The 26,938-nt window shown below is 45.1% G+C and overlaps 1 protein-coding gene and 2 long non-coding RNA genes across 5 annotated transcripts; 1 reads left to right on the top strand and 2 right to left on the bottom strand.

The window, feature by feature from the left end:
- Window positions 1–2,682: 2,682 nt before the first annotated feature.
- LOC125000939 lies at window positions 2,683–6,798 on the bottom strand. 2 transcript variants are annotated; one of them, XR_007111417.1, is made up of 3 exons: window positions 4,873–6,206; window positions 3,314–4,155; window positions 2,683–3,219 (listed from the first exon to the last, which is right to left on the bottom strand). It is a non-coding gene; the product is annotated as an uncharacterized LOC125000939 (long non-coding RNA). The 2 variants fall into 2 exon arrangements; XR_007111416.1 differs by lacking the exon at window positions 2,683–3,219 and adding an exon at window positions 6,612–6,798 and having other exon boundaries at window positions 3,569–4,155; window positions 4,873–5,342.
- Window positions 6,799–7,073: 275 nt separating this feature from the next.
- Window positions 7,074–9,113, bottom strand: LOC125000617. Its single transcript, XR_007111348.1, has 2 exons — window positions 8,974–9,113; window positions 7,074–8,852 (listed from the first exon to the last, which is right to left on the bottom strand). It is a non-coding gene; the product is annotated as an uncharacterized LOC125000617 (long non-coding RNA).
- si:ch211-246m6.5 (von Willebrand factor D and EGF domain-containing protein) lies at window positions 8,822–25,132 on the top strand. Of its 2 annotated transcripts, none has more exons than XM_047576153.1 (32): window positions 8,822–9,112; window positions 10,890–11,074; window positions 11,203–11,431; window positions 11,879–11,944; window positions 12,079–12,311; window positions 14,219–14,308; window positions 14,397–14,538; window positions 14,791–15,014; window positions 15,271–15,344; window positions 15,435–15,711; window positions 15,797–15,999; window positions 16,084–17,119; window positions 17,201–17,362; window positions 17,443–17,547; window positions 17,807–17,921; window positions 18,519–18,793; window positions 18,865–19,084; window positions 19,162–19,299; window positions 20,155–20,454; window positions 20,672–20,836; window positions 21,161–21,429; window positions 21,578–21,941; window positions 22,034–22,129; window positions 22,215–22,310; window positions 23,347–23,442; window positions 23,531–23,626; window positions 23,703–23,798; window positions 23,889–23,984; window positions 24,067–24,162; window positions 24,248–24,343; window positions 24,424–24,521; window positions 24,856–25,132. In XM_047576153.1, exons 1-32 carry the CDS (start codon window positions 9,013–9,015, stop codon window positions 24,874–24,876), a joined length of 5,859 nt encoding a protein of 1,952 aa, XP_047432109.1. In that variant the 5' UTR covers window positions 8,822–9,012; the 3' UTR covers window positions 24,877–25,132. The 2 variants fall into 2 exon arrangements, with proteins under 2 accessions (XP_047432109.1, XP_047432108.1); XM_047576152.1 differs by having other exon boundaries at window positions 8,823–9,112; window positions 21,518–21,941.
- Window positions 25,133–26,938: the final 1,806 nt, after the last annotated feature.

Genomic DNA, 26,938 nt, shown 5'->3' with positions numbered 1-26,938 from the left:
CGAGCTGAAGTCTCTGGTCTCCTGGTGAGTATTTAACTTTATTTGACTATGACAGTGTGGAATCATAATAATACTAGAAAACACAAGTACTAATACTGGCAATACTACTGCACTAATGCAAGTAATCAAACAGCTGATAATACTGCATTGATACAGGATACTGTAAAAACATGACTACTAGAAGATATACTGTAAAAATTAACTATTGGATATTTAGTTTTTAAAAAGCAACTACCAGGAGATGTACTGTAAAAATATGACCTACACAAGATTTACTTAACTACCTCTAGGATATGTAAGGTAAAAACATGACTACTAGGAGATGTACTTCACTTTTATGCAGTCCACTCTTTATTCTTGATATTTTCCTGCCTCATGTATGTGGTTGCAAACTGCAATTCAAATAGAGGTTTTCTAATTCTATTCTATATAGTGGGGAAAAGAGATATTCTGAACTATATTCAGTACAAATTACTTCAAGCAGATGTATTTTCCACAGATTGGCAGGAGTAAATAATATATCTGAACTAATTTGTCTGTTTCATACTAAATAGTTTCCTTGTTGAGTCCTTGGTTCATTCGACGCTGTAACAGATCAAAGACGTGAATGTTCTGGTTTGTGTCGTATGTAAACTGTCAAACCTAAAGTTTAGTTTTTGTAATGTTTTGTTAGTTTGAATGTTTCTTTAATGATTGTCAGGTTCGACTTTGTCATCGTTTCTTCTTCATGTGTATTTATTGACAGGTTTAATAATAGTGAGAAACACCAGCTGTGGGTCTGTACTCTCTGTGGAGTTAAAGTGATCAGGTCATTGATGATGAGTTTGTCTTAGAGACGTCTGAAGTTGGAGTTGAGTGGCCAGAGTTTCCAAAGTCTAACACTTGTAGTTTGTGTGAGTGGAGGTGTTGAGGGTTGAGGGTTTGGTCTCTGTCATGTGTCTGAGTAGAAGATCCTCTGGTGTTGGAGCTGCAGACTGAAGAGACCTGCAGTCGAGGGGGCGGAACTTGTCCTCAGGTGAAGGCCCAGCCTCCTAAGGGGCGTGGCTCTGGAGGCGGGGGCGTGTCCGGAGGAGGGGCGGAACTTTTTTTTTTTGTAGTTTTTTCCCGAAAATTAGATGACAAATATACCAAAAACTGGAGAGAAAAGTGTGAGCAAATAGCTCAGGGAGTAAGAGAAAGGAGAGGGAAAGGGAGTAGAGAGGTCACAGGTTCGAGGCCGAAGGGAACCTTATTGTGACGAGCAACGGCGAGGTGGCAAAAGCTGGACGCGAACCTGCGACCTACAGGTTGGGAGGCGTATTTTTATTTCACCGAGCTACTCCTAAAACCGAAAAAATTTTTCGGGAACTTCTATTTATCGTATACCCTCGAAAAGTGGACTACCCGGCTCCAGGAAAGGCCTGGCTCGGTCTGGCTCGATAGCGCAGCGGTTAAGTAAAGGGTTGGGATGCGGGAGGTCGGGGTTCGATCACCGCCGGTCACATTTTTTCGGATTTTTGCATGAATTTGCATGAATTTGCATGTTAATGTCTGGAGGTGTGGCAGCGCCGAGCAAAAGGAGGAGGAGACTTCTTGGAGGCGGAGAGGACGGATCTCGGCGAGACACTGAAACACTCGAGTCTCTCCACAAGTCGCCTTCAGATCTGGACTCCAACCCAAAACCCTGGAGTCTCCACTAGTCGCCTTCAGATCTGAGCTCCAACCCAAAACCCTGGAGTCTCCACTAGTCACCTTCAGACTGAAACACTAGAAAACCTGTATATACCTGAGTTACACTGGGAGACACTTGAGAAATTGTCTGACTGGTGGGACAATACTTTGACATGTCACTTTATTAGGAAAACCTCTCCAGATGAACTAAAGGACGAGGTGGTTGAAATATATTTTACTGGGAGAAGAAGAATATTAGGAACAGCAGCTGCAGCACTGAGTGAAACTTTCCTCATTTTCCCCACAAACATTAACATTAGTTCTGAATAGTTCTACTTTAGACTATGTTAAAAATCACTGCTAAATGATACGCTGTTAAAAATGACCACGACCATTTGAAGATATGCTGTAGAAGTATACTCTGTAATATAGATAAACTCTGGAGAAAAAAAGGCCTCAAATATACACTGTAAACAATGACCACTAAAAAACACGCTGTAAAAAAAAGTGACCACTGAAATATACACTATTAAAAATGACCATGAAAATATACTCTGTAAAAGAAGGACTACCAAGAGATGGGCTGTAAAAAAAAATAGTATGGTTTAATTTGTAAAAACACAACCAGGAAACAGCACACACATTGTAAATCATGACAACCACGAGATGTACTCTATACACAAAAAAAAAAATCTAACAGGCAAATACACTGCAAAAAATGACAACCATGGAAAATAAACAAAAACAAAAAAAACATTAAAAACTGGGCCAGATGATGTAACGTAGTGAATATATATATAATAAAAAATAAGTGATCACAGTCACGAGGTATCTATATATGACAATGAGCAGATGCACTGTTAAAAAAAAAAAAAGTTGATAACCAGAAAACTGTAAAACTAAGAAAATGCAATCAGCTTTATAGAAACTCAACCAATGCACTGCACTAAAAATATTATATATATAATAATATATATATATATATATAATCATATATATATATATTATATATATAACGAGGAGGTGGAATGACATGCAAGAGGCCGAAATAGCAAAAAAAAAAAGTCAAACAGGACATGCTACAAAAAAACTGCACTGTAAAAAATACTGATTCTTGGAACAAAAAGCAGATACGTTGTTTTTAAAAAAATAAATAAAATAACAGTAAGGAATAAAAATATAAGGTTAATAAAAAAAATATGACAATCAGGAGATACACAAAGTTATACACTGCAAAAAATAAAAAATCCATTAAATGCACTTAAAAACGAGGTTCCATATTTGGTTGTAACTTCTTAAAATCTCCTTTATGGAATTAGTTGTGACTCCATCATGTGTACGGTTACGCGACAGGTAACAGGAAGCAGAATTAATTACCTTAAATAGCCACAGGGCTTCTACTTCTTTTTCTTTTTAAAGTCGACATCGTTCTGATGTGACAGCTGTAAAAGGTAGTGGTGACTTTTCATCCTGTTAATTAACGGTAGAAGGAGCCAAACCGTGAAAAGCTGCAGACGGGAACTTCAGGGAACCGGTCTCTCCAACTCTCGTCAGCTCTGCTTCGACAGCCTGCGAGAGAAAGTAACACAGTCAGGTATGAAAACTGTCAAATGAAATAATAATAAATAAAAAGCTACAGGATTAGTTTTTTGGAGGGTTTAACTTGACGAGAAGCTGAAGTTGAAGCCATCAAAGAGGTTCCATCAGGCGGAGTTTAAAGCGTCTTGTTGTTGGCTGGTCGTGTTTGAAGAGCAGGCTTCATGAATAAGAGAGGAAACCACTAAAAAAATCAGCCTAAAAATAAAAAAAAGTAGAAAAAGAATCAGATACTACAACCTTGTTAGCATGGCCGGCTTATTTCCATATTAACGACCCCTTCAGAACCTTCAAAGTGATGAATAATTGACAACAAATGAAATGTTTTGATTGTCGTCGGCGCCCGCCGTGTTTAATGTTTCATATGTTGCTTTGGAGCTAATTACAGAGATGGCACATTTGTCAGAAATACGCCGCCCCCCCCCTCCCTACACCACCCTCCTCTGCAGAGGCCCTGCTGTAATTAGCTGGCAGGGAACAGTAGTGACCTGGAGGGAGAGCTCACAGCTCATTGTTTGGCTCCAGAAAACAACAGATATTAGGAGCCGAGATGGAGGGAGGTCAGCTGATGAGATTATTGATGCGGCAAACAACTGAACCCAGAGGTCGGCCATCATTAAAACAGAGCCGGGGCTATGTGCAAGTTTAAACGGGAATATCTTTATCTTGACGTCACAGAAAGTTGGTGCAAAGTCGGTTTTTATCTATGAAATTAAACAGAATTGAAAAGAGTGAGTGCTACATTACGACAAGTGCTTCTTTGTGTTGATTTAAGGCTGCAGCTGCAACACTGAAAACAAGAAGAAGGGACAAAAACATGAAGATGGATCCTGGTGTCGTATCCAGTGAGACCACAAGGTGGCAGCGAGGAAGCAGCTGAGGAGGACGATCCAGCAAGATCACCAGCACCTGAGTTTATACATAAATAAATATATTAAAAAAAACAGCAAGTCATGTTTTGTTTCCTGACACAAGACACAGATTCAGCTTCACAACAACGCCGACACTGAAGAGTGGATTTATGCCACAGACGAGTCAGACTGACATTTAAATCTCTTAAAAACCACACAAGACCTGACATTTACTAAATGTACAACAGATTTTTCACAATGTGCGAATAAACGTTGTGAAAACCACAAAAAAAAGCCTGAAAATCTTTTGTTTCGTCTGCAGCAGTGACTCATCTGTAACTTCTACATTTTACATTAATTAATAAATAAATGAACAGATGTGCAGATCTGACAAAAGCATTTAAATAACATCACTGTTTAACATCAAGTGGAGCAGTAAACAATGAACCTGTCACTCACTACGTTCCCGTCACAAATCTCGCGAGATCTCCACATAATTTGGGAAAGAAAACACCTGTTGTCTATTAAGATCATTTTAGCGTTTTTTAAAAATGTTGACAAATGTCAATTTAAACCTATTTAACTCCAACTTTACAGTAAAAGTGATAAACTGAATCTTGATGAGCGAACAAAAACACAACGGTCCACGTAGCTAGCGTTAGCATTAGCTTCGATAGCGATTCTCAGAGCGTTAAATCTTTACAAGAATCAAAGTAAAACTTACTGTCAGAAATTAGTTCCTTGTGTCAAGTTTTAAAGGGATGAGTTTACTTACATTTCTTGTCGTGCTGTAACGTTTTATTTGTGTTTTAATCCCAATTCTCCGACGCTGTTTCCTCAAAGTTGGTGAAGGGTGCGTTCAAAGCCCGCAACGTTCAGATGTGTTAAAAAGTCTAAAAAAAATGTTTTCAGTCATCCAGGTTATGGTTTATCCAGTAAAGAAAGTTAAAATAAAGTCAGGTGGACTTGTTTGCGTCGTGCAGGAGACGTTTCATCCAAGTCTTAAAGTGTTAATCACGGGTGGGAAGTTTAGGATTATATTTCGCAACACCTGCGGGTGGAACCAATGTGATTCTGTTACCTGAGGCCTCACTTTATCACAAGGGAGGAGGGACGGAGTGTTCGGATTGGTTGACCCACTTCCGTCCATCTTCTTCTTCGGCCTCATTATTGGTCTCTTCCTCACAGCTCACTAAGCCGCCTGCTTTCATTTGGTCACGTTAGCGGCAGAAGGTCAAGTTTCCCCTGAAAAGATCCACCACTTGTTTCAAGTTGTTCAGCTGCAGTCGTTCATGAGGAATGTGTTACACGTTATGTCCCTCAAGCCATTTAAAAAACAAGACCAACACCAGGACCAGTAGAGACGAGACCAGAACCAGTCCAGAACCAGTAGAGAGCCAAGTCTAATACCATGTCAAAAACTAGTCCAGAAAAACTTAAGAATCACTCCACAGTCGGTTAAGAACCAAGTCTAATAACAGTCTAGAACCAGTTGAGAACCAGTCCAAAGTCAGCAGAGAACCAAGTCCAATACCATGTCCAAAACCTGTCTAGAACCACTCCAGAACCAGTAGGGAGTCAAGTCCAAAACCAGCCCAGAACCAGTCCGAAAACAACACCAATACCACATCCAAAAACAGTCAAAACCAGTTAAGAACCACTACAAAGTCAGTTCAGAACCAAGTCCAACAGCACACCCAAAACTAGTCTAGAATCAGTAGAGAACCAAGTACAATACCAGTCTAGAACCACATATAAAAAGTCTAGAACCAGTCCAAAACCATGTCCAGTACCAGTCTAGAACCAGTTTAGAACCAGTTAAGAATGAGTCCAAAGTCAGCTGAGAACCAAGTCCAATACCACATCCAAAACCAGTCTAGAACCAGTTCAAAAACAAGACCTATACAAGATCCAAGTCCAGTAGAGAACCAAGTCCCATAGCACACCCAAAACAAGTCTAGAACCAATAGAGAGAGAAGTCCAATACCAGTCTAGAACCGGTCCAAAACCACTGTAGAACCAGTTAAGAACCAGTCCAGTACACAACCAGTCCAAACTCAGTCCAATACCTTATCCAAACAGGTCTAGAACCAGTCCAGAACCAAGACAAGCACTGTGTCTGGAAGCAGTTGAGAACCAAATCCAATACAACGTGTAATACCAGTTTAGAACCAGTCTAGAACCAGTCTAGAACCAGTCTAGAACCAGTCCACTCAGGAAACGTGGAGGACCCACTGCCCTCTGGCCCCCTTCAGATGCTGAACCGTCATTTCCAGCCTCAGAACAAGTAACAGGTTGAAATCAAAGCTCCTCGTTTGTTTTCCCACCAGAGCTGGAACCAGTAACGACCAATTAGCTCGTTGTAAATTCTTAAAGAACAACAGAGACGTTCTGGTCCCACCGGTCTGGTCCGGTTATCAAACCCATCAGAGCGTCACTCATTTGAGACACGAGTTAATAAAACATGTTTTCATTCTTTTTTCTTTTTTTAATTCTCAGACCAGAGTGACTCACTGGAACAATGTGGTCTCAAGATGTCTGGGGCCATGGGGGGCGTCGACAAGCCTCCTGGATGTTCCTCTCCTTGTTTTTCTCACAGCGGCGGAGGATGCGCGACATCTGGAAGCTCTCAGGTCTGGAACCGCCCCCCTTTCTCAGGGCGCAAACATCAAAGGAGGGAAACGTCTCCTCGGCCTCAGAGTCCGACCAGGTCTGAGGAGGAGGATCTGGGTCTGGGTCTGGATCTGGATCTGGGGACTGGATCTGGATCTGGATCTGGATCTGGGTCTGGGTCTGGGTCTGGATCTGGGTCTGGGACTGGATCTGGATCTGGGTCTGGGTCTGGGTCTGGATCTGGATCTGGATCTGGATCTGGGTCTGGGTCTGGGTCTGGGACTGGATCTGGATCTGGGTCTGGGTCTTGGATCTGGATCTGGATCTGGATCTGGACCAATAATTTCACATCAGAGACAAAAAGACCAACATCAAAATTTATTACTGAATAAATTAAAGGTGCAAAGAGATTAAATCGTGATTATTTGTCTAAAACGGTTAAAATAAGAATAAACAACAGAATCTGGTCAAACATTCAAGTCAGATTTGATCAGACAGAACATGACACATGAGATTTAATACAACAATAAACAAATAAACTAAACAGATTCTTGGTTTTATTTCCATTTTCCCCCAAAATGAAATGTTTGTTTAACCTGTTTAAAATCTTTCGGTAAAAATTACACATTAATCCAGTTTATTATTGTTGTTGTTATTGCTGTTGTTGTTGTTTTTGTTATTGTTGTTGTTGTTATTCTTGTTGTCATTGTTATTAATTAAATTAAATCCATTTACACAGACTTTGGACAAACCTATAGATTAAAAATGTCTCGGATCTGTTTGGTTTATGTTCAGTTTTTTCGATTATTTTAATTTAAATTTTATTTATGTCGAGTCAGTAACTAAATAAATTGTCTTTAGATGTTTTTTTTTGTTGTTGTTGTTGTTGTTTTGTTTTTACAGAAACCAGAGTCTGAAACTCAGAGAGAAAAACTTTAACTTCAGTTTAACAGGATAAAAGTTCATCCAAACTTTATCAAAAAGAAAAGTTTTAATCTGATCTCTGTAGTTTGGTTCTTGTTTGCAAATAAATTTCTGAATTAAGTTTATTAAAAATAGGTGAGTTCCTTCATATCAAAGAACTAGTTCACTACGGGGCGACTGGTTTTACTCCACCTCAACCTCCTTCTGCAGAAATGAAGCAGAAAATCCCAAATAGCCGAGAATTAGAGCTGTCACAGGCGATGAGCTCAAAGAGACAGTCTGGAAAACGCTGTCAGGGAAAATAATTCAGGCCGAGGAGTCGTCTCGTTGGAGGTCTGAGGTTCTCCTCAATGAGAAGGCACCGGGTACAGAACACCTGCCGCTCCACTCGGGGGCTTCATTTAGTGGAAAGGTATGCTCCCAGCACCTGATGTTTACTCTACACTGGGGGGGTCGACCTTCTCCGTTTCAGCTCCGCGGCCTCCAGCTTCCTCCTGCAGCCAAATCAGCTCAGTCACAAACTGTCTTCAGTCACATGAAGAGATAATGAACGGAGGGGGGGAAGCTCACGGGGCTTTTAGAGATGGAGAGAAGGATAAAACAATAAGAGAAGTTTCCGCTCTGCGGAGAAATGATGCAAAAGACACAGAGAGGAGATAAATTCAAGAGATTTACAGGCGGATTGTTCAGGATGGAGGTTTATTTTCAGCTGGAATGAAATCCAGTGGAAATGAAATAAAATAAAAAAAAAACAAAACACAAAAGCAAGGAAAAGGTTTCAGGAAGTGGTTTCCACTCTGGGGAGAAATGATGAGAGAACTGACTGTGTTATGGTGGATTTGGGGACGAGCTGCTGTTTGCATTAACGCTTCAAAAAGCCAGAAACTGTTTTAGCTTCGCTCGGTTTGATGTGCACATGATTTCTGCAGCAACACAGGAAATAAGTTGTTCAAAAACCTTTTTTTTAACATTAATAATTAAAATTCCCTCATATGCATCATTTTCCCAAACAGAAAAATACTGTAGTTTATATTGAAAACGCTGCAAGAATTCAAATGATTAATCGATTAATCCACGTGATGTTCAGACACAAGAAAAAGAAGAAGAAGAAGAAGAGGAGGAGGAGGAGGACCCGGTTTACTCCCTCCTCCCTCTTCTCCTTCCTCCTCTCTTTGTCATCCTGTGCCAGTCTCCGGAGAGCGCGGCGCACGCTTCCCTCTAATTAAGAAAAGAAAGAAAGAAGAAGGAGGAGGAGGGAGCGAGGAGAAAAAGTAAAGTTTGCGCCACTTTCGCAGCCTTTTCCTCAAACCCTCGATGGGAGCGGGAGACTGAGGCGAACCTGCTGCGTGTGTTGAGGCCGGAGCCGCAGCCAACAAACATGCTCCGCTGCGCCTTTGGTCCGGTGCGCTCCTCGTTCCTCGGATGTTTGCGCATCGCGCTGCTGTGGCTCGTTCAGGTCGGGGCGCAAGCGCAACACGGTAAGCGGGTATATAACAACTTTAGTACGGGGTCAAGTTCAAACACTAGAATATTACGTTATTATTATTAAAAAAGGATTTGAACCTGTAAGTTTTCACTAACGCGCGTCTCATCCGGTTTATGTTTTGCTGATATTCTGCAGCTGTTTGTCTGTTTTTTGTTTCCTGCAGCATTTATGGAAACTTTTTAGTTGAGATAAAGTTTTGCATGAGGAATATTTTGGAGAAACTGAACAAACAGAATCAGAAATCAGATGCAGTTAAGATTGAAACTCATGTCTCAGTATCATCCGCGCTAAAAGAAATGTTACTGGTTCTCTGTCAGAACTTTAAACCTTGAAGCTGGATCTGTCCGTCCCATCTTTGTCTGCAGGGTGTCCAGGAACAGATCAAAGCTTGCGGTCGTAAACTTTGAGGCACAGCATCATAAAATGCATCACTGTGGGTTCTCGTAGAGAGAAGTTCGTAGGGAGAAGATCAGGCAGCTCTGAGTCTGAAACGACTTCTGCTGTTTACCACAAATAACTAAACAGTTTATTCTTATATCCCGTCATTTATCGGAGTTTGAGGCTCTTTAAGGACAATTTAAGCTCAAGCTACAAGGAAGAATCTGGTGAAACCAATAAATAGTTTGGGCTGACAGTTTGTCTCGTTGTGTTCGCTGAAGCAGCAGGTTTCAAACAGAAACTGAACATTTTAACAAGCGAGGGAGAAAATGTGTCCAACATGTTTGTTAGACCTCAGGGATTCTTTGCATGTGAGAGATTAAATAATAGTGCTGCACAGATCTGCAGGATTCAACCATGAACTAACTCACGATAAAATCCTGATTAAATCCAGGAAGAGTCGATGATGCTCGCGTAGCCACGAGGAAATCTAGAAGAAGAAAGAAGATTTAGTTGGAGTTTAATGGAAGACATGAATACCTGAACCAGAATCTGTCGCATCTCTTCATCCTTTGGGGGATGATGATGACGTCACGTCCGTCATGTTTCATGTTGAGATATTTTAACAACAAAACCAAATTCCGTTATGTTAACACCATCTCCTGAATTAAGAATCTGCAGAATCCTCTGCAGACTCCTCCCTCCCGGGGGGGGGGGACAGTTCATTAGCTCACCCCCCTCCCTCCCTCCCCTCCAGGTCTGTAAACTCATTAAGCCTCAAACAGTCACGGTTTAGCCCCAGGAATCTCCCGATTGTCCCGGAGACCTGGTTGTTTGAGTAACCTGTGACCTGGAGTCTGGTCGGTCGGAGGAGCTTCCAGACGAGGCGAACGCTCGACCGTGTCAACAGAAGCGCCGGCTTTTAAAAGGTGCGGCTGTGGCTTGTTTAGGCCTGGGATCACTGGCAGTAACGTGGTCCTGTCCATTCACGGCTCTGACGAATGTTTGCTTCCACCGACTTTACGCGGCCGAACTCAAACAAGGGCCGAGTTTTGTGTGGAAGTGTTTTTGCTCGGATCATTTCAGGGTTGGTTCAGGCTCCAGCTGCGGGCGTTGGTGTTTGGGGGTCTTTGTCGTGCATCTCCCAGGAATGTCTGTTATTCTTAGACGTTTACACTCCAGCCTGTGAGGCTTAAAGGATGCGTCCAGCTCAACACCTCAAGGTTTTGTTTGTCACCTCCAGCTCCTCTCAGCTGAATGTCGACTAATTCCCACAACATCAGCAGCCGCTTTTGTTTTGTCTACTCAGCTCCGTCCTCTTCACAGCTGCGGAGATAAATACGATGATCTAATCGTGCATTTCAACAGCTCTGACGTCTTCTCGTCCCCAGCGCCCGAGTGTTTCCCAGGAGGACATCAGACACTTCGCAATCCCTATCGCAGCGTGGACTTTGACTCCACGGAGATCCAGAACATGGCCATCCAGGACCTGATCTGCGACCACTCTCTGACGCCGGGCTGGTACAGGTTCAGGATCAACAACAAGCCGGCGGAGATGCCGACCACCTGCATCGAGGTGACATCAAAATGGGTTTAATAATAATAATCACGATAAGCACCTCCAGCCCAGGTGCAGGTGCAGGGGATAATAACTCCCCTTCCCTCCTGCAGATAATGACTGTTTGTGTTGACGTCCTCCTGCAGATGAACCGCTGTGGTACTCAGGCTCCCGTGTGGCTGTCGCTGAAGGACGCTTCTCTACCGAGGCCCGGCGAGGTCCGCCAGCTCTCCGCCTGCGCCACCTGGCAGTTCTTCCACGGCAGCACCAAGGACTGCTGCCTCTTCCGCATCCCCGTCACGGTGCGGAACTGCGGCGAGTTCCTGGTTTACTACCTGCAGCCGACGCAGGGGTGCATGGGATACTGCGCCAAAGGTTTGAGCACTGAAATCTCAAATCATTCCTGATGTAAGATGAACAAGTGCAATGTGAATTTCTGCAGCCACGGACCAGAGAACTTCGGAGAATTAAGCCCATGCACCTCCTGCAAACATGTCACGTCTTAATAAATGCCCCCCGCCACAAATGAGGTTTACCCAGAGGTTGGCCTTGAACACAACTCCCACAACTCAAAAGGTCACATGCATGAATTTAAGCACATTTAAATCTCATATTTTATCTTATACGACTCCTAAAAAGCCAAATAGAAAAGCCACAAAGAAAAAGAAAATGCAAACTTACGCTGCAACTTCTGCTGCAACATCAGCTTGAACCTGCAAACTTTTAAAAGGTGCAAAGGTTTAAAAAAAAATTATAATTTGCTGCATTTTTTGTGCACAATCTGCAATTTGCATCGTGTTTTTGATGAATCTCATGTTTCAGTTGCTCCAGATTTGGGTCCCAGACTCTGCCCACCAGGAGAAGTGGAAGTCAACGGTCGGTGCAAAGGTACGTCGCTCTTTAAACCACCAAAAAAACATCTGGTGGACAGCAGCGGTTTAATTGGTCACATCTGGATTTAGATTTAGCTCAGGACGACTGTATTTTACTGTAGAAGTCAAAAATCTCATCTGTGATTTCAGCCGCCGTGCCATCCTTGCCCTCGCGGCCGGTGATCACCCCGGAGCTGATCGGACACAGTGTCCACCTCCGATGCTCCTTCGTGCCGCCGCCGTGGAGCCAGACGCTGGGCTTCCAGGTGGTTTGGGCCCGGCACATCGGCCACAGCATGAAGGCCGAGCTCAGGCAGGAATCCACTCTGAAGCCCTTCTCCGTGGTGGAGATGGATGGTGTTCACTTCAGGCTCGGAGAGACGGTAATTCCTCCCAGACGCCGCTGAGAGCTTCATTTGGGGGGGAGGGGGCACATTTGGAGAGCGGGCCGCGCTGACCTTTCTATTTGCCTCGGCGTTACAAAGCGAAAGCAGAGAAGGCAACATGTGTCGTGTCCCGTCAAGAGGAGAAGGAAGAGGAGGGCGGGGAAGTTAAATCAGTTGCAGGTTGGGAAAGCCTCGCTCCACACGGGTCCCATTTGCACCAAATGAATTCTGGGGAAGTTATTTCTTCACGGACAGATGTACGTACAGCAGCGCTTTAAAGGAATTGGCACCGTTCAGAATCTTATGATACTGAAATACTATACTTTATTCATGATCCCATTCCCCAGAACAGTTTCAGGTCCAGGTCCAGGACTTGACTTCTTGGGTTCGTGGTTTGCTGCAGTTTTTCTTTTAGAGTTCAGAATTCATTGGTGCATCAATGATGAGCAGATGCAGCAGAACAGGCCCAAACCAGGACGTTAGCGCCCCCATGTTTCATGGAGGGATGAGGTTCTGATGCTGGAGCGTAGTGTTGGTTCGTCTGCAAACATCTAATCCTGGAGCTGCTCTTACTTTTGCACCTCACTGATATGTGATATTGGCTCATTCTCCTGAATAAACAAATAGAAAAGCATGTTAACCTCTTATCTAAACTGAATGCTGTTCATGAACTCATTCATGGTCTCAGTTTTTTTTTTTTTAAAGCCAAGACTTTGAAGTTTCTATCACAAAGTGAGAAGTGGTTTTGTTCTTGAGCAATCAAATTTCTTTTTGCTAACTTAGGACAGATTTCATCTGGATAACACAAGCTTATCAGAGCATTCAAACTGCATGTAAAATGACTACAATTTAGTTTCTTTTACCCTTTTTTTCTGAGGGTATAATCAGGCGTTTCCAGGAGACTCTCAAAAGACCCTTGGACACATTTTGAATAAAAAAAAGGCCACAACCTTTGATTGCTCAGACATAATCTTAGGCTGGACTGAAGAGAATTAGCTTTCCATACTCAAACACGAGCTCAGATTGGTTAAAAAAAAACTACTGCCGCCCCCTATACGACCCGGGGGAAAGTTAAAGGGTTAAAGCGAAACCGTATGTGCGCTAATTTGACAACTGTGCAGTTTATTTTCTTTATCTTTGTCTGAGGTCAGCAACATGTTCAGCTCCGTTTTGAGTCGGGAGGCGTCGTTTATTCTCGCCTCGGTGAATTATTGCCCATAAAACCTCACGGTAAACGACAGCAACATTAGAGCGGAGGTTAAAACATTAACTGAGCATCCACAGACGTGGTTTGTTGACACGGTTCCACCTTCTTTACACAAGTAGATAATAACTGTTATGATTAACCTCCTTCATGTCGTCGCTCTACTCCTCGTCCCTGGGCCGCTGACGGCTCTCATTTCCCGGAGAAATTACATGTTGCATGGAAACATAGAGGTTATTAGGTTTTTCTACATGATGTCAGTCCTGCTGTTCGTTCTCCTCGTGCAGCCGCCTCCTCCTCCTCCTCACTCGGACACCTGGGTTGTGTTAGTTGGGTCTGGAGGGTGCTGCAAAGGGCCCCCGTCTTTGACACATGTTGACGCAGCAGCTGGGGGCGGGTCAGAGGTCGTCTAAATCTTGGGAGTTAAATGTTCTCGGAGGTGCGGACTGCGACTCAAACCTTAATCTTTCTTCTCTTACACCGATGAGACCAGATGTTAATGGTTTTATTGGTTTGGAGGAAGTAGGAAATGAAGGCTGACAAAGCTCTGAGTTTTCAGCGCATTGCGCCATCAGATTTCTGCAAAATGCAAAATCAGTGGCAATGCACAGGAGGTTGACACAGTCAGAACTACAAATTTCCCTTACATGCACTTTCATTTTAAAGCATTTTAAAGCGTCTGTTCATGTGCTCCTTGCAGTTTTCCTGCAGCGTGTCCACTTTCAGAGTCAACTCCAGCCAAAGCAGATCTACTCCAAAAGAAAGCCACAGTTTTTACGCCGGATTGAAGGTAAAATACCAAAAAAAAACGACAAGAGAACTGTAGTATTAAGGAAAAGAAACTTGCTGCGTTTACATGAACGTTTTTCCTCCCTCAGTTTTCTCCAGACTCGCTCCACATATCGGAGAACGGCGAGGAGCACGAGGTGACCGTCCACAGCACCGTGCCCATCCCCTGCTTCGGCCCCGACCTCGGCCGCCGGTGTGGAGTCCCTCTGGCCCTCAGCGTCCATGACCCAGGTCAGACCTGCGGGAAAGCAGCAGATTACGCCGACGTCGTCAACTTTAATTATCTGGGGGACACAATGAAGTCTGCACCTGTTGTTTGGAGACACAGCTGACCAAACATGCCCCTCTTTAGACCGTCATAATTGGATAATAAAAGTGGAAGATTTAACCGTTGAGACGGCAGCTTTCTCATTAATGCAAATCATTATCTTGTAGGGGAGAGCTCTGCAGGCTGTTAACTTATCACTGCGTTGAAATCCACAGACAGTCTCGGACACGAGGCTTCAAATGTGGCGCTGTCCGACTGCCAGGTGGAGATCCAGCCCGACACCTGCAGCCCAGACGGCAGCAGCTGCGGCCGGGCAACGTTTTTCGTCGCCGCCGTGACCGACTTCACGCGCGACGGGAACCGTCCGAGCCTGATCGCGGCTTTGCCCGGCGCCTCTGCGCCGAGACTCTGGAGGAGCTACATCCCAACGTCCCTCAAAGTGAGTCTTTTATTAAATGTGGAGATAAATATCCAGGGCTTCTCTGTTAACGCGTTTGACGGCTTGACGTGACGTTTAAATTGCCGTCTTTACTCGTTATGTAAGTCCTGATGTCAGCCCTCCAGACATCGTGTCTCTGGGCCGTGCGCTGCAGAGGAGATTCCCATCTGTGTTTAGTGAAAACATCAAAGCCCGAGGTCAGAGGGTCGGAGGGTGCAGCCCCGTTAATCTTTGTTCTACCGACCTCTACCCCCAGGTCACGGTGCAGGACGTTCCCACTTCCATCTGCTACTCTTTGACCGACCCTCATGTCATTACACTAGACGGCAGGTAATTTACCTCCTAAAAGGTTGTCAGCAGTTGTCTATTAAGTTAATTAAGCCTTTACAGCTTCACGTTGACTGACTGTGACTGTGCTAGGCGCTACGACAACCACCAGACGGGCACGTTCGTCCTGTACCGGAGCCTCGCCAGGGAGTTTGAGGTCCACTCCCGGCAGTGGGACTGCGGTAGCCGCCACTACTCAGTCGCCTGCAACTGTGGCGTGGCGGTGCGCGAAGGAAACGACGTCGCCGTCTTCGACATGTGCAACGGGCAGCCGCAGGAAACCAGGCCTCAGCTCACCCTGAGGAACATCGGCGACGGCGAGGGCAGCCGGGTCCGGGTGCTCGAGTCCCACCAGGGGAAGAAGGTCACCGTAGGTATCCGAAACGTTTTAGTGATTTGTTTGCGAAACCCTTACGCGCTAGTTTGTTTCTGATGTGACTCTTGCTCTGCTGTAGCTGATGTTTCCCTCTGGGGCTTTTGTTCGGGCTGATGTCGGCGACTGGGGGATGAGTCTGTCTGTGCGGGCGCCCAGCGTCGACTACGGCAACACTCGGGGCCTTTGTGGCACCTTCGATCGCAACGGCAACAACGACTTCCAAGGCTCCAAGGGCGTCTCTTACGGTCCTGACGACCTGCATCGCTTCGTAGAGGAATGGAAGTCAGTGTGTGACGGTGATTTAAACCTAAAAACATGAATATTTATTTTATTTGCAGCTCTTTTTATGTGTTTTTCCTTTCTTAGGGTAGCTCCTGGTGAGAGTTTATTCGACAAAACGCCTCCCGGGACGACGCAGGAGGTCAGGAGGCCGTTCTGTCGGTGTCAGAAAGAATTCAGCTCTTCCCAACAGGCCGGCAGAGGGATGAGGAGCTCGTACAACCTTTCCGCTCGCTCTGACTGCATTGCATACGATAACGTGGATTACACATCGGTTTTCCCGTCTATGGACACAACTGTGGAATACATCAAGAGTCCGCAGCGAGAGGAAAGCATCCTGGACATGTCTGCCTTCGGCGGTCATCCTCTGGAGACGGGGCACCTTTGGCTTCAGACGAATCCGAGCAGCAACCCAGAACTGGTTGGCGAACTCAGAGAGGATCTTCTGCTTTCTGCAGACAGGCCGAGGAGACAGGCGCCGTTTGATTTCCAGCCCGTCTTCATGGCGCAGAGCCTCAGCCAGGTAAATCTGGAGAGCTTGGCTTACTTCTTCCCTGAGGATCACCTGGCGGAAACTCGTGCGGAGGTGGAGCCGCGGTGGCCCACGCCGAGCGGCCTGACCTCGGCCACGGCCCTGGAAGTGTGCCAAATGGCTTTAGCCAACTCCACGGTGGGCGCGGTGTGCCGGGCGCTGCTGGGACGCCGCCTGGACGAGGCAGTGGACCTGTGCATGCTGGACCTGCAGCTCAAAGACGACCTGGGCTGGGAGGAGGCGCTGCTGCCGTACCTGGAGAACGAATGCGAGAGGAGGCTGCTGGAAAACCGGACCCAGAGGGCTTTGGAGGCGGCTAGTCCGCCAGGGGCGTCCGGGGAGGTGGCGATGGCGCTTCGCTGCCCTAACTTCTGCAACGGGAACGGGGATTGCACAGAGTGGGGCTGCCAGTGCTTCCCCAGCTACAGCTTCCACGACTGCAGCCTGACCATCAGCCAGCCGATCGAGATAACCGACCTGGAGAACGGTGGACTCTGCGACATCCGAGCCTTCGACTGCCGCAGCGTTCGGGTCTTCGGCCTCGGCTTCATCGACTCCCCCGAGCTGAGCTGCCACGCCACCAGACTGAAGGTGAGACGGGAGGGGGGAAAAAAGGGACGAGGCTCAGACGCCTCGAAGGCTTCAAGGGCTAATTTATATTTGCTCCCACAGTTCATGAACAAAGTTTGGGTTCCGGGGGAGAAACAGAGAACTAAAGCCACCTTCCTCAGCTCCAGGGCGCTGGACTGCGCCGTGCCGTCTCTGAGCAGCACCGCCGTCAACACCGAAGACTTCATGATGGACGACGAACCGTATGCACGCTGGGAGATTAAGGCGAGACATCACATATCAACCTGCAGCTTTTATTTGTTGCTGTTGGCTGATTCCTCCTCCTCTTCCTCGTCTCTTATCAGGTGACCAACGACGGCTCACAACACAGCCAGGCCAAAGTTCTGACCATCTACGACGGCGTTTGCCAGGTCTGCGATGCTTCGCGCTCAGGACTCTGTAAGTTAAAGGTAACTCAGATTCTTAGTACTAGAGTTTTATTTGAGATTTCCCAACATCCAGCATCTGGCTTCATGCATTAAAGAGATTTGCACGCGTCTGCCAAAGCTTAAGAAAATTGAATTAGGCGAAAGGCGATGTGTGTTTAGAGCTTTCCTGTTCCTCACCTGGTGTCTCCGGGAAAAGGAACAGCTTGAAGAAATATCTTTTTATAGTGTTGCATAAACAAACATTTAATTTTTTTTTTCCTCCCCTGTTTCTCTTGGCCAGGAGCGGACATGTAACGTAGACGGGATGTGTTTTGCAGCAGGCGACTCAAATCCCGCCAGCCCCTGCCTCCTCTGCGACCCCGACACCTCCAAATTCACCTGGTCCGTGAACCAAGGTACGAGCCCGTGGTCGCCGTCCCACTGTGGTCCTGTTTGTCTCCATTAGCAGATCAAAGGAGCGGAGGTTTAAGTTTCCCAGCATGCCCTGACCTGTCACTTACCCGCTCTGAGAAAGAGGAGAAGAGAGGGGGGTAAATCACATGGTTGACTTCCACAGCAGCAGACTGAAAATTATCCACGTAATAGCACGGCTGCACGGCAGTAATATGCAGAATTAAGCTGTATTTTAGCTTTACCTTGGGACCCATGCAATAGGGCTAAAGACTGACAATCATCCTCAAGATAACGAGGTTTCACAGCAATAATAGTCTCAAGTTCTGCCTTAGATCATTAAACTGTCCCCTTGGATTATCGGCGAACATCTGTTTGATCTCTGTGGAGGATGCTACGCTACCTCTGGGAAGCTCAGAGCTGCAGTAGGAAAGAAAAAAGCTTCCAAACTTGGACACAATCGTTCTTCCTGGAGGAACGTTTCTGCCAAACAAAGCTTTGCATGTAAAGACACAGGAAGCCGCCGTCGTCCAACCGCTTCTGCTTAATGACAGGACAAGTAAACAGTTTGTTCCTTTAAGTTATCTCCTCTGTTTTTCTAGTGAACGAGCCGCCAACTTTCCACCGACCTCAAGGCGACGTTTTGAAGACGTTTGCTGGGGAGAACTTCGTGTTCCAGTTCACGGCGTCGGACCCCGAGGGCTCGGCGCTCCTGTTCCAGCTGGAGGAGGGCCCGGCGGGGGCCGTCCTCTCCCCTGCGGGCCTCCTCATCTGGAGGGTCCCCTCGCTTTCTGAAGCAGAAGGCCGTCGGGGAAGGCGCTCCTTCCGCTTCACGCTGTCCGACGAGTGCAACGCCCAGAGCTCCTTCACCGTGGAGGTAGAGGAGCTGCAACAAGCACACGTCAGATTTTAAATATATGTATTAAAAACTTTAATCTCCACCTGCAGGTGGACGTGGTGCCGTGTGGATGTCAGAACGGAGGAACGTGCGTGACCGACGTCAACTTCCCCGCCGGGAGTGGGCGATACCTGTGTGTCTGTCCCGAGGGAAACCAGGGAGACATCTGCGATGAGGACGTGGACGAATGTTTGTCCAATCCGTGCACGAGTGGCAGGTGCATCAACACGGCCGGCAGCTACAGATGCAACTGCCCCGCTGGGCTGAGAGGTCCGTCTAAAACCCGCAAAAGCTTTTATACCTCAACACAGAATCACAAAATGAACCTCCTGTTTCCTTTTCGTCAGGTTTAACGTGTCTGGAAGACGTCAACGAGTGTGAGAGGAAGCCTTGTTTTCCGGGAGTCCAGTGCTTCAACAGCTTTGGATCCTACGGCTGCGGCCCGTGCCCCAAAGGAATGCTGGGAAATGGGACGTCTTGCATTAGTAAGATAGCATTAGCAGTGCATGCTCACTTCAAGAAGAGACTTTCGCTTTCAGTTTTGCTGAATTACGATGTTGTTTCTGGTTTTAAAAGCTAATTTGAAAGCAATAAACAAGCAATAAGCATAAAATCCAACTTTTGCAACAACTATCGTCATGAAACCACTTCCAGAGGCGTGGGTTTTTATAACATACTCCTGTTCTGAGCTTTAAATCGATCCATAAACTCCCAAACACGTCTTTATTTTAACGTGTTCAACTTGTGTGAGCGAAAAACTTTGTTTTGCATTTGTCTGGAGTAAATTGAACGATTTAAAAGAGACATGCGTCTCCGAGGAACTCTCCCTGCAGGGAAACAGCGCTAACGCTAAATAGAAACCAGATGGCTGCTAGCATGCGTTGTACGCTCTGCTAATATTGCTCATAAGTTATCTCTACTTGAGGAAACAGGGGCCGCTGCGCTGATGTGTTGAGATGCACATTTGTTTTAGGTTGTAGTTGGAGAATGAGGTGCACAATAAGCATTTACAACTTAAAAACTCTCTCAAAGTCTGACCCACGACAAAGCGCGCAGCATAAATTAAAGTGAGTGATATATTATTTATCTTGGATTTCCTCATCCCCTCATTTGTTTTACTGCTCACGTCCTGTCAAGGGACTTTTGGTTCGACCTCCTCGTTCAGCTCGGTGCAGAAGATGCAAAGCTTTGCGAGCTGCTGCACGATGTTCCTAAATCTTAAATGTCATGGACGTAAAAGCAGGCTGTGATGAATGTTCCTGCTTTAACGCTCATTTATGAAAGAAAAGTAGATCAAATAAAGGTGCAAACCAACTTATAATCTATCTTTCTTCATGCAGCCATCGCTCCAACATCTGCTCCTCGTGCAACGACCGCCTCCAAGATGTCGGACGTTTTGCAGCTTCCGTCCAAAACAAAGACGGACACTTTACAGGAGGGGAAGACTTCTCCAATAACTGATCCGCAAACTAAAACCGCCACGCTGGGAATTAACGAGCCGTCGAACGCTCCAGTCGTTTCCCAGACAAACACGGATCCTTTGAGGAAAGCGAACACGGACTCTTCCATAAACACCTCGGTGGGTCGGGATAAAATCGGCAACACCATCGGGAAGGTTTCAGACGGCAGAGCAGCTGCAGGTGAGGCCGACGTTTCCAAGAGTCTGCGTGAACATACGGAAAGAAAAATGAACAATGTGTAGATCTTTGCAGAATCAGATCCCAACAGAAAGTTCAGATGTGTAAATGTCTGTTTCAGATCAGGAGGCTTCTACAAACCCCTCCTGATGGATTCCAGATGGAAATACAAGCATGCATGTAAGGAAATAAATAAAAAATAAACGTTTGTGTCTCCTAGGATCAGCTCCGGCCGTGAACGTGTCATCGTCGTGTGCCAGCCGGCCCTGCTTCCCCGGGGTTCAATGCATCAACCGGCGGCCGCCACACGTGGGCTACGTCTGCGGACGCTGCCCTCCTGGACTTTACGGCAACGGTCGCGTCTGCATGAAGAGCTCCAAGGAGGGTGAGGGGGGCTAGTTTTCCTACCACAACAAAATAAATCCTTAATTTGCCCGAAAACATCTGTCGGTCTGCAGCTTTTTGTGACGCTCTGGTTGTTGCCCCCGATGTTGTTTAATGTGTTTTTCTCGACTGGAAAGAATTTATGGCAGCAGATGAATTCCAGGGAAGTGGTTAGAGGCCGTCTGAATGTTTTGATATTTCTCACGAGGGGAATGAGGCGGTTTAATTCCAGTTGCTTTTTTTACTGTGGATTGTTTTTTATTTTTTTAGCTGGAAAGCGTTTGTGCAGATGCCCTTAGTGATACCGTGCATGTCTTTTCCTCAGCGTCCAATCACCTCCCTCAGCTCCAAGCCAAGTCCAGTCGATCCTCGCACATCAGCGGCAGCAGAGTCTCCCAGCTCCACCTGCCCGGTGCGCCAACGAGACACGGCATCAAGCACCTGTCCTCGTACGTGACCAGAGGCAACCGGGACAACGCGCCGCGGCAGCTTCCTGCAGCCGGGAGGGGCGGCGGGACGGGGAGGAGGGAGGCGGTCACTTCTAACTCCAGGGACGTCGCTGCAAACACGAGGGCTGGATCTAGCATCGCCAAGGTGAGTCCACCGTGAAAGACTTTTTGAGAGACTTTTAGTGGGGAAAGAAACCTGTAACGCTCCTTCCTTCCTTCTCTAAATCTCCCAGAAGTCTGAAGCAGCGTTGCCGGGCGTCCTGCCTCTTAAGGTCACCCCTCCTGCTCCTCAGCCTCACAGAGTCACCCAACCCAAACAGGCGACCCAGCCTCGGCTCAACCACTTAGCGTCCACCCAGTCCAAACCCTGGACGCCTCCGAGACCTGCCCCCCCTCTCACGGCAGCCCTCACCGCTCTGTCCTACTCGCTGTCGGAGTCCGAGTTCTCTGCGGACGGAGATGAAGCCGAGTCTGGACCGGAGAGGGCGGCGAAGATGGCGTTCGGCTCCGCGGTGCAGGGAGCCACCGGGAGCCTGACGACCTGCTCGGACCGGCCGTGTTTCCCTGGCGTCCTGTGTGAACCCGCCCTGGATGGGTGGGGCTTCCGCTGTGGGAGGTGTCCTGTGGGATACACCGGGGATGGACGAGCCTGTCAAGGTAACAGATAAAAAAGCTGCATGAAGTCAGTGACTCCTGGTTCCTTCTTGAGTCCGTAAGTTTCTGTACGATGCATTTGTTTGTGCTTCCAGCTGTTTGCAGACATACCTGTGGTAGAAACATGGAGTGTGCTGCACCCAACACATGTCGCTGCAAACTAGGATACACGGGACCCAACTGTCAGACAGGTAAAGGAGCTTTTGCACATTTAAAGCAGTTAAAAAATTGGTTTGTTTTTTAGCTAACTAAAATGTATATATATATTTTTTTTAGCAATCTGTGATCCTGAGTGCATGAACGGCGGCGTTTGCATCGCTCCCAACATTTGTCAGTGTCCCCGAGGTTTCCACGGCGACAACTGTCAGGAAGGTAAAAGTTTCTCAACGTCTAATTTATTTATGTATTAATATGGCACCTTTAAACAACATTAAAAAAAAATTTAAACAATAACAATTAAATAAAATGTAATAAAAATAAAGATGTAATTATGAGGACGTTGATTCCTAAAGGTTGAGGTCGTGCAGCACAACAAAGATCTACTTGAATATTTTTAATCAGAGTGGAAGATAAGGAGATATGACAAGTCTGTACTGAGTCTTAAAGGTGAATCAGAACGAGTCTGTATGAGTTTAAAGTTTATTGTTAGGGTTAGGGTTAGGAGAAAGGGTGCATGTGCTTTTTGGGGATTTCAAGTTTGCTTTTAGACTCTAAAATAAAAATAAATAAGAGTTCATTTGATTTTTACAGAAGAGTATTATTAGGTAGATTCTTTTTTTCATCATGCACTTTGGGAAAAAAAAGAAATTCAGAGAAAAAAGCTGAAATTTCTATAAAAAATATGAAATTTTGAAGAAGAAAGTTGAAATCTTAAGAAAAAAAGTAGAATTAAAGAGAAAAGGTTGAAATTTCTAGGAAAAAAATGAAAATTTGAAGAAAAAAGATGAAAATTTGAAGAAAAACATCCAAATTTTGAGGAAACAAGTTGAAATACATTGTCGACCGTCAAACTTCCAAAAGTCCAAATACAATTCCGACAAAAAAAGTCAAAATTTTGATTAAAAAAAGTCAAAATGCAGGGAAAAGGTGAATTTTGAGGAAAAAAGCTGAAATACATTGTCACAAAGTCAACCTTCAAACTTGACCTTTTGCAAAATTTCTACTTTTTTCTCAAAGTGCTTGAAGAAAAAAAATCTACCTTCTCTAAAAAACATTTCTCATGTGTGGCCCTAATACTCTTCAGTAAATTTTTTATTTCAAAAGTGCAAACAGATAAATGCTAAACAAGTAAAATAACCTCTGGACCTTTAATAAACGGGAAAGAAACTGTTATTTTGCAGGAAGAGGAATAAATGTGGTTTAAAGTTGCTGTAAAGTAATTAAACCCGACTGACCTGCGTCTCTGCAGCTCTGTGCAGGAAACCGTGTGAAAACGGAGGCTCGTGTGTGGGTCTGCAGACGTGTTCGTGTCCGTACGGGTTCGTGGGTCCTCGCTGTGAGACGCGTGAGTTCACATCAACCAAACCTCTCGTTCTGCTTTGATTTCATTTCAAATGAATTAAAAAAAGCAAATGTTTGTCGTCGTGTTGTAGTCGTGTGCAGCCGCCACTGTCACAACGGAGGCCAGTGTGTGTCCTCTGATGAATGCGTGTGTCCTCCGGGCTGGACGGGTCCGTCCTGTGAGACCGGTGAGAGTCGAACCGAACCCCTGTTCATGATGACGTTGGTTTGTTTGTGCTCATGTGTCGTCTCTCTTTCCTGCAGCTCTCTGCTCTCCTGTGTGTCTCAACGGAGGTTTGTGCATCCGTCCCAACTCCTGCGAGTGTCCTCACGGTTTCTACGGAGCTCAGTGTCAGAACGGTAAACCCACAACTACACACAAGTTAGCGCACAATTTAAAAACAAACCCTTCATGTGTTTATCTTCTTCTTCTTCTTCTTCTCTCTGCAGCCGTCTGCAGCCCTCCCTGTAAAAATGGCGGCCTGTGCATGAGGAACAACGTGTGCTCCTGTCTGCAGGGATACACCGGGAGGCGCTGCGACAAAAGTCGGTCCTTTTCTCCTTCTTGTCAACTTCATGCAACACAACTTTTTTCGATTAATCTTCTTCTCTGCTCCTGCTCCTCCAGGTGTGTGTGAGCCCATGTGCATGAACGGCGGACGCTGCGTTGGACCAGACGTCTGCGACTGTCCGTCCGGATGGAGAGGGACCACATGTGACAAACGTAAGGCTCCTCCTCCTCCTCCTCTTCTTCTTCTTCTTCTTCTTCTTCTTCTTCTTGTATCTGATGAAGTGTTGCCTCCTCTCAGCCAGCTGCCTCCAGAGGTGCCTGAACGGAGGCGAGTGTGTCGGTCCAAACACCTGCCACTGCCCCGCGGGGTGGCAGGGCATGCTCTGCCAGATCCGTGAGTATCACGAGGAGAAAATAAAAAACAAATCTGAGATGATTTAACGATGAAATAGCTACTAATTTATCTTGTGGCAGCTCGCTGTGAACAGAAGTGTCTGTACGGGAGTCGCTGTGTGCGACCGAACGTCTGCGCCTGCAGGACGGGATTCTCCGGGTCTCTGTGCTCCAAGAGGGTAAAAAAAAAAATAAAACATGCAGAAACATGTGTTTTTAGTGATTTTGCATTTCTTAATATTTGCTGCTCACGTTTTATTTGGTCGTCATGTTTGTCCTGGTGAATTTTTTGGAGAAAAAGCAACAAGACGAGGTAAAAAAAAATATTTAAACTAAACACAAGACACAGAAAATGACTTAAAAGAGATGCACGACAAACTAAGAAGATGCACAGTAAAAATTAAGAAATGCAAAATGAACAGAAACTGACGTGAAACACACAAAACGAGCAAAAAGAATAAAAAAAAAGTTTCTTGTGTGATCATATAACTTTCTTTGTTTTGTTTTTTCCAGCTTCCTATTGCACGAGGCTGATGTCAACGACCCAGAAGACCTGACGTTAGCTTAGCATAGCACCAGACCTGAGGAAATAATAATAATAATAATAATAATTAACTTTTTTATTTTTCCAAACCTCTGTATTTATTTATTTGGTTGTTTCTTGTTGTATATTTCTCAGTCCGTGTATAATCCGTGTTATTTCTTATGAAAACTTTTTGTTTATTGGTTGTTTTGTAAGATTTTTTTTTTAAAAAAACAAAAATAAAGATGCTTCAGATGTTTCTTATAATGAAGGAAAACCATTTATTTCGAGAAATTTCGAGAAAAAAGTCGTAAAGTGGAGCCTCAAACTGTACCTTTCTCGAAATTTCAAATTTTTCTCAAAAGTCTTGAGTTTTTACTCAAAATTTCAACTTTTTCTCAAAATTTATGATTTTTTTCTCAAAATTTCATCTTTTTTTCTCAAAATTTTCGGCTTTTTTCATGATGAAAAAAAATCTGCCTCCTCTAATTTTTTTCCCATGGGTAGCCCCAATACTCCACAGATTTTTAATTTCAAAAGCAAGAACAGATAAAGGCTAAACAAGCAAATTTATCTTCCTTTAATGAATGGAAAAGAAACTTTTTTTTTTTTAATTCGTTTTCGTTATAAAAAAAGAAGGAAAATCATTTATTTCCTGAAAGTTTCCATCTTCTTCTGGGTTTGAATGCTTCAGTTTGACTGCAGTAAGTTAGTTAAGCTAACTCTTTATTTAACTAACTAACTCTTTATTTATTTATGTGGGATCAGATTTCAATTTCTTAGATGCAGACGCATTAAAATTCAAATAATTATCTGAAGTGACTGCACTTAATCAGTAAATCATGAAAATAACATTAAAAAATAGAAATAAAGTTGCAGAGAAGATAAATTCAATTTTTTTTTTTATCCTGTTTTGGAGGAACTTACCTTTCACATCTTCCTGTGAGGAGAAGTTTCAGCCTCAGTCCCTCGTCGTCTACAGATCTGAAAACAAAGATTCAGTCAAAGATTAATTAATTAACTCAAAATCGCTTATGGAAATGCTGAATTTCTTTGTCTTTTCTCCTCTTCTGCAGCAGAGAGGCATTTGACTTTGCTCCGGGGGCCAGACAAGTTCACGGCCAGCGGGGTCAGGGTCGAGGAGGCCGCGAGGAAATGAGGATTAAAAGATTAATGAGGCCACATTAGCTCTGCACTAATTAGGATTCCTCCATGGCAGCGGCCTCTGGCCTTTACTCAGACAAACACTGACTCTTCAACCTTCACTAAAGCAGGTTTGTTGCTGCGCGTCATAAAAAAAACTCATGTTATAGAGGAAATGATCACTAGGGGTTCACTGCCCTCTAGTGGCAATAAGAAAAACTAATGCTCAGAAAATATAAAATGCAAAGAAATGCAGATTTAACAAAAGTCAGTTTAGAAAGTGAATCAATAGAAAAGTTTAAATTAATTTGCAGGATTCTTCAGATTAGGAAGTTGTGCATGAAAGTTGCTCCGAGTCGACGCATCGTCCACTTCCCAGATATTTATATCCACCACCCAAAGATGGAGCTGGGCGAGGAGGAGCGCGCATGTGTCCATCCGCAGGCAGAACAGAGCACGGCCACACCTGGACTGTTCACTCAGTGGAGGCTCGGAGCCGCCGGCCAAGGTCCGCAAAGTTATCCTCCAACACTGGATACCAAACATCAGGCATCGAGTTCACACAGAGAGAGTTTCACCTGAAGATAAGGGGGAAGATGCACGCATATAAAACTCATGTAAAACATCACAAAATGAGCTCAGGAATAAAATAAGATGCACAAATAATAGTGAAAAGTATCTGAAAGTGCAAAACTTTTTGTCACATCTGGATTTGTTTCCTGCTGCAGAGATGAATCCTGTTCAGTTTACATCCAACCTGGATCCAGATGTGACGTGATCCAGGAGCAATTTAAAGGACGATTTTCAAATCCGCTGTAAACCATAAAACTTGACATTTATTTTCAACATAAATCCTCCTCCTCCTCCTCCATATCTCCGGTATTGGCCCATATCGGTGGTGCCTAATTTAAACCTGTATCCTCCAGACCA

The sequence above is a fragment of the Mugil cephalus genome, chromosome 23 (genome assembly GCF_022458985.1).
Source record: "Mugil cephalus isolate CIBA_MC_2020 chromosome 23, CIBA_Mcephalus_1.1, whole genome shotgun sequence".
NCBI lineage: Eukaryota > Metazoa > Chordata > Actinopteri > Mugiliformes > Mugilidae > Mugil > Mugil cephalus.
The sequence above is the reverse complement of the archived record's forward strand: the minus strand, read 5'-3'. Positions and strand labels throughout refer to the sequence as shown.

Coding starts and splice junctions, on each gene's coding strand:
- si:ch211-246m6.5 (XM_047576152.1), top strand. CDS start 9,013: ATGCTCCGCTGCGCCTTTGGTCCGGTGCGCTCCTCGTTCCTCGGATGT. Junction 17,363..17,442: donor ATGCACGCTGGGAGATTAAG/GCGAGACATCAC, acceptor GTCTCTTATCAG/GTGACCAACGACGGCTCACA. Junction 22,311..23,346: donor CGGCGACAACTGTCAGGAAG/GTAAAAGTTTCT, acceptor GCGTCTCTGCAG/CTCTGTGCAGGAAACCGTGT.